We start from the raw sequence: 7,269 nt of genomic DNA, 5'->3' as shown, positions 1-7,269 counted from the left end.
TTCTATGTTATGAAAAGTGACATGTTAATGGCAGGAAAGGGAGAACGATTAGGTGATGGGAGCATTGTCTCAGCCGATGTCCTCCTCCAGGAAGGAACCACAACCAAACAGAATGAAACATCAGGTGTTTCTATGGAGAAAAAAAAAAGTTAAATAAAATAATAGCAAATAATGTAATTTGGAGAGTATCAAAAGAAGAAAATGAGGAACAGTGGTCAATTTTCCTTCAGAAGCCCAAGAGCCTGTGGCAGCATAACTACAGAAATAACTCAGGATAACCGAAGGCCTAGAATGAGGCATGAGAAAAGTATAAACAGACTTTTGTCTGACTGGGCCGTACACTCTATCTCCATTCAGTTGGGTAAACATTGCTATTTAAACTACAAACTTTATCAAAACGCAAAGTTTTAAGCCTCATTTTAAAAGTACACTGTGTCTGCCTTATAAACCGATAAAACTGGGATCTGGTTCCTCAGGAGAGGAGCCTGATCACTAAGGATCTGCCTCCCATTCTACTGTTAGAACCTCAAGGAACCAGCAGTAAACCTGCTTAAGGACCAATCAGATCTCTGTATGACACAGGTGATTATTAAGGACTTTATATGTGAGAAGGAGAGTCTTAAATTCGATCCTGGGTTTAACAGGAAGCCAATGAAGAGAAGCAAATAGGTGAAATATGATCTCTGTTTTAATTTTCAGAACTCTTGCTGCAGCATTTTGGATCAGCTGAAGGCTTTTAACTGCATTTTGTGAACTTCCTGACAGTAAAGAATTATAGTAGTCCAGCCTTGAAGTAACACATTCATGGACTAGTTTTTAGCATCACTCCTGAATAGAATATTTCTAATTTTAGCAGCAATATTCATTTTTAAACCAGCCTTCTGCTTTTCCCTCGATACCTATGTGTTAAAGCTGTTCTAAGCACTAGCGGAATAAGTCAGCGTTGGGCCAGGGGCGGGGCTAATTATCAAGCCCTTTATACCCAAATATTAAAGCTCATGATAATATAACTTTGCATCATAGACATGTCTGCAACAGCAGGGCTTACAAGCTTCGGCACCATATAGAGCAAATACGTCATTCTGTAATCCATCAAACAGTCATGAAGTACAACAAACCAAGAGAAGAACAGAAACATCAGGCTACTGGTCACTAATGACGAAACAACACATTCAAAGCAGTTCTGAACCACGGATAGCGATCAGATCATTTTGACATTTTATCAATTTAAACTCAGAGCCTAGCCACTGCTGAAGCTAGGTTTATTATTGACATGTTGAACCAGGTACGCAGCAGCACACACCGACCCCTCCGCACGCACATTGTGTCACAGCGCAGGGGCACCACCAGGAATCTCAGGCCCCATGACAAAAAGTAAAATTGGGCTCCTCCTGCCCAGCTGCTATTACAGTTTCTTGAGTCTACCTGACCCATCAAAACGTCACAATTTTAAAGGCTTGCAACTGCCCTGCTTTCTTTGGTCCAATACTGATACTAGCACAATATTTACTGCTAGTGAATTGTACATGCAACAGTCCGCATACAGTACGCAAATAGGTTGCTTAAATTTTTATTTATCATTTCAGTTTTAGCTTACTGAAATATCTCTTATTACGCGATGAACATTTTTAAAGCTTACTAACCCTTTTTAAAACCTTTTGACTCGTTATATCGTCTCTTATACCTGGATTCAGAAAAAGTTGTGCGCAAAGACTGAGATCACGCAGAGATAACAGCGTCACAATAATCAGCATTTATTCAAGACAGATGCATACTATCACCAGAAAAGCACATCACAAAACATCAGAAACCTCAGAGCACAAACACATGAAACTACCTGAGAGAGGGAAAAAGACAAAACATGGAAACGACAAACAAAAAGCAAAGACGTCTTTGGAGAATTGCAAAAGCAAATCTGGTTTGTTCCTCACGTGCACAAATTTTTATAGTAAAGGCGTATTCTTCTCTTTAATTTATTCAAATAAGGCATATCTTTGCTCATCCAACCAGGAGCTGTCTCGGACCCTCTTAAAAGTTAGAAACTCCCTACAATTTGTTTTCAAGATCAGACATCAGTTGTCTCCCTTATCTAAACAAAGTGGAAGCAGAGCTTCTCCTCCACTGGCCTGAACTGAACTCATGCTGTTTTATGGCTTTTCACAGATCAGTGTGAAAGCTGGAACTTCTCCTGATTCTTTCCCACACAGACAAAGGGCAGATCAAAAGATCTAGCAGGCAATCTGCTGTAACTACAGGTAACATAAAGGTCAATAGGGCAGAATAAGTTATTAATCTGAAAACTATAATTAGGCTATTTCAATCAAGACATGTTAACAACTAGGAGAGATTACAAATTAGATTATGTGTTTTACAGATATTCTATGTTGCATTCAGTTTTACACCAGCTATTTAAATCTTATCAAGATGGTAAAAAGGTTAAACTCACACAAACAGCCACGACCCCCTGTGGATGCCTGCTCAGTCCACAGAGAGGTTAAGAACTGTGTTTTAAATTATAGAAAACTAAAACTAAACTATTTTAATTCAACTTATTGTGTTATATTTAACATAAACATCCTACAAATGAGATGCCTACTGGACCATGGAGGCAATTTAGAACCAAATGTTCTTATTTTAAAACACTGTTAATTTTATATAATATTGTACATGTGGTTAAGTTTTAAAACTAGCATATTTTAAATTTATTTTCTTAACACTCTCCCCACCAGCAACAGTCATAGGCAACGTGCAAAATATACATAGCAATCCTGACTTCTCAAAAATCTTATGTCGTTGCATTTTGTTCAAGCTGCAGCATATAACTGAAATAAAAAAAAAGTTTTTTTTTTTTCATATTTGTTAAAGCTGTCACCATGTTGTGACAGTTTGCTATGAGACAGATAATCAGTGAAAAGATCAATCTCCTCCACCTGCTCCCTGAACTATTATTGCTGGCTAAGGTAATGTAACGTTCAGGCCAAAATCAACCAACCAATCAGAACCAGGAGGAGGGTCTTAGTGTTAATAAACCTCATTCATTCACTGCTAAATGTGCTAATGATTGGAGAAACAACTTATTATTACAGGAAAACTGTTTATCTGCTGTCATTGGTAGCAATACTAACTAATTTGAGCATTTACAACAGGCTATGCTAGTTGCACCATAGCACAGAGTGAGGAGGGCAAGGGAAGGATGAGCAGCCACGAGATTGTGATTGACATTGCTAAAACCCGCCTCCTGCCACTCATTGGTTGTTTTTACATAGTACTGGGAGAAGGCAGAGGAGTTTAATTTTCTCTCATAGATTATCTCTCATACCATACTGTCACAACATATTGACAGTTCTAACAAATATGTTAAAAAATATTTTTTATAAAAGTTAAATACTGCAGCCTTAATATACTTATATGGTTATTTAACTTATATGGTTTTATATATATGGCATGGTGGTTAGAGCTGCTGCTGACTGACTCATCTGTTAAGTGTGATAAAAGGTACAGGGGCAAGTTAAATATATGATTTTTTTTCCCCATCCTTTCCACTTTGCTGCTTCATGGAGCTCCACTCATGATAACTTAGTCCGTAAAAATGCTCTACCTAGTTTGCCATCTGTAGCCAAGTGACTGATGACGTTGGTGGACGGCTGGTGACAAGTTTTACCCAAAATACACTATGGGCTATCCACTTGTAAATTTGCGTGTCATAAAGTTAAATGTAAGAGTGAAAATAAAGCCAGTAATGTAAGCACAACATTTAATTCAATATTTTACAGTACAGTCAGTCTTGTAAAGTTTTTAGCAACCATGAGTCAACTTGGATCCTTGAAATCTTATTCTGCCTCCCATTTAGCCCCGTGCCGGGAGCTCCTTCCATGGTTTTAAGAGAATATTATGGTTGACTGTTTCAACTGCAGGTCTGAGATCTAGCAAAACCAGAACAGAAGTCCACCTTGGCTTCATTATCTGAAGCCAAGAGAATATCATTTATAACTTTCAGAAGTGCTGTTTCAGTGCTATAATGAGCCCAGAAGCCTCACTGAAACTCTTCAACTGATTTTTACCGTTTGATAGAGACCAGGGTCTACCACACCAACCTAGATTCAAGCTGAAAGCAGGAAGCTCTCAGGCAAAAAAATGCACAGACTACCATGAGCAATAGCCTGGAACGGTGAACAGAAACATCTGTGCTGAGTGTGGTACAAATGTCCCTGTAAGATGGGTTCTGTTTTTGTAAGATTCTTTTATTAAGTAGGGAATGTTAGCACACCAACATTCTGCTTCAACAGTGTTATCACTGACTGTTTACCATGTGTTTGCAGTGTAATCTAAATCCATTCTCTGTTTGTAGTAAAATGGAGAACATTCTGGGTTTCATAAACCACCGGACCTGTATCAGAGAGGCTGTCCTCCTTCAGCACTATTTGTCTGCATTCTGGTGGGCTAAAGATGCCAAGTTTAGCCCCACACAGATCTCTTTCACCATGGCTGTACTCCATATACTGCTGGGAAATCTAAGAGGTGGGAAATGCAGAATGTTGGTTCTTCAAGCTGATGAGTTGTGTTGTATCCACACTTCTAACACTGACATTTTTTTGTAAGAAAGAAAAAGGTCTGGTAGACTTACAGTTTATTTGTGCTTTGCCTTCCTCCCTCAGAAAAACAGATGAGTTCAGTGGATAATATGGTGGTGTTCATGAAAGCCATGACTGCTGCCTGCCACTGTGCTCCTTCTGAAGAACATGGCACTTCACTTTTGAACAATAATGAAGCCAAAGCACTGATATGCTATGTAACAAAAAGGTAAGCCTGACCAAGTCAGTCAAATTCAAATTCAAAGATACTTTATTGATCCCAAAGGGAAATTAAATAATTCAGTTGATCACCAAACTTTAAAGAACTTGGGCTCTAACCACATCACCGCCATATTTATGATTTCTAGTAATAGTCACAACAGTTTCAGAACTTTAACATAAACTATTTCTGTAGAGCAGTGATGTCAGGAATGAAGTCTTTAAGGTTGAGAATGAACCAGAAGGTACACAGTGACGTAGCATCTTGCTTTTAATTTTCTTTAGTCGGAACATGAGCAGGTCAGCACTCGGAGCGACACTGATATCCATACATGAAACCCTGACAAGAATCCTGCAACACACATGGACACAACTCAAAAAAAGTGAGGGGAATAACTAATTAGCGGAGACAGGTGACACACCAGGGCTAAATCAACAGGGAACACTGGAGAATAACTTAGGTCAAAATAAACCCTGACATCTGGCAGGAAGCATATAAGAAACAAACAAAAAAAACCCCACAACATACTGAAATCATGACAGAACCCCCCACCGCCCCCACACACACACACACACACACACAATGGCGGATGCCAGACGCCCCAAAACATAACCCCACTCCTCAAGAAAAGAAAACCCCAGTCCTAAAGGCCTATAAATTAGGGATCCCCAGAGGAAGCGAGAGAACAAACTCAAAAACAACCCAACACTGGCAGGGAAGGGTGGGGTATGAGGGGTGGGAGGAGGGGGGGGGGAGAGCTTTATGGAGCAGAAAATCAAAACCAAAGTCAACTGGGCAGCCAATAAATATTCACCCAACAGTCCAAAGGCTGGACGGCCGACCAGGCAGATCCAGCAGACCACCATGCACACATGACCGGGAGCCCGAAGCACATCTGGAGGGCGACTGGAGGGCCGCAGCATTCCTTCACACCTACACAGGAGCCTTCTACGACCCCAAACTGGGGACCAAAGGCGACAAAGCCAACGGCCATGGAGACCCCTCGTTGCAGGCCGCCAGCGAGGTCCTAGGACCCCTATGGTTTCTGATAGGGCTGCGACCCCCGGAGCTGGAGCAGGCAGATCCTCTGGAACAACAGACAGGACCACCGGGCCAGGATCACACAGATTTTCTGGGACAACAGACAGGCTGAACACCTCCAACAGAAAACCATAAAAGAATCCCACAAGGAGCTTTACAGCAACCCCAACGCCTCGTGGCTCTGCACCCCGACCCTCGCGGGAACTGTGGGGAACAGGTGAGGGTAATAACTAATTAGCGGAGATGGTTCACACACCAGGGCTAAATTAATGGGGAACACTGGAGGATAACTTGGGTCAAAATAAACCTTGACATCTGACAGGAAGTATATAAGAAACAAACAAACAAACAAAAAAGAAAAAACACAACATACTGACATCATGACAAGTGATGCCCAGGGGTGGAAATCCCAGGGAGGTTTAGGGAGGGTCCGGACCCACCCCGATCTTGGAGAAGTGTAGAATTGTCCCCCCGAAAAAAATCATAGAAATAATCTTTGTATTTAAACAATATCAATATAAAAAGGTGAAAGAAACAAATAAATCTGCCATTCATCAAAGAAAAAAATAAAAATACATCTTTACGTCCACCCCCGCCATTGTTAGAACAATGGTTCAGTCCAAAGTGAAGGAGAAGCAACAGCAGAGTGGCACAGGCTCCCAGAGCTGATGAAGAGAGGAACCATCTGTGGCTCTGTGGCTCTAACCTTATAATGCCACCAGTTAAATAAATACTTAAAGCAAAAGACAACACATTTTATTTACTTTCACTGCTCAATAGGAAGAAACACATTAACAATAAAAATCAGACTGCAGTTCGTTATTTCATTACTTTGGCTGAATCATGATGAACTGCCTTGTTATGCCTTGGAAATCAAAATTAGCAAAACTGACTGCACTGGTTTGATGGACTTTTATTGAAGGTAGCAAATATCTCAATTATATTTAGCTCTTTAACTCTTACATTAATGAAAAGAGTTTGAAACAAGAGGGGCTCAGTGCTACAACTAGCTGACAACTCCGTGTGTGGGAGCCGAGAGCAGAGAGACGGAGCAGATAGAAAAACAGAAAAGAGGTGTCTTTATTTCTTACCATCTTCAACATAGAGCCTCTAAAACCACACACACAAAATCTGGATATTTTTCTATAAAAACCCTGGTGCTTTGAGCGCTCAATTTAAGATATATTTCCCAGATATGCATTATTTCTACCTAATTATATATTAAGTCAGGGGTGCCCAAACTTTTTGAGAGCAAGATCTACTTTTTCTCTCACCAGCCACCTGAGATCTACCTCATGACACATAAATTGCAAATTAAACTCTATTGACTTATTTTATATGTGAATATACATCAGTTATAGCCAAATTCTTGGGGGTACTATGACAAAAAAAAATTATACACATATATATTCCTTCTTTGTGTGCTTTGGAGTTTCT

General features: G+C 40.2%; 1 protein-coding gene across 1 annotated transcript in view; it reads left to right on the top strand.

Annotated features, from left to right (window-relative positions):
* The first annotated feature begins 4,329 nt into the window (after nucleotides 1–4,329).
* The window catches only part of cabcoco1 (ciliary associated calcium binding coiled-coil 1), a 12,707-nt gene continuing 9,767 nt past the window's right edge, over nucleotides 4,330–7,269 (top strand). Inside the window, exons 1-2 of the mRNA XM_015023525.1 lie at nucleotides 4,330–4,518; nucleotides 4,656–4,800. Coding sequence (XP_014879011.1) covers nucleotides 4,353–4,518; nucleotides 4,656–4,800 — 311 coding nt within the window. The 5' untranslated portion in view covers nucleotides 4,330–4,352. The remainder of the gene's footprint in view (nucleotides 4,519–4,655; nucleotides 4,801–7,269) is intronic.

This window comes from Poecilia latipinna, unplaced genomic scaffold (genome assembly GCF_001443285.1).
Source record: "Poecilia latipinna isolate Pla-1442-1.1 unplaced genomic scaffold, P_latipinna-1.0 Scaffold3335, whole genome shotgun sequence".
NCBI classification, from domain to species: domain Eukaryota; kingdom Metazoa; phylum Chordata; class Actinopteri; order Cyprinodontiformes; family Poeciliidae; genus Poecilia; species Poecilia latipinna.
This window is presented reverse-complemented; position numbering and strand designations above follow the sequence as displayed.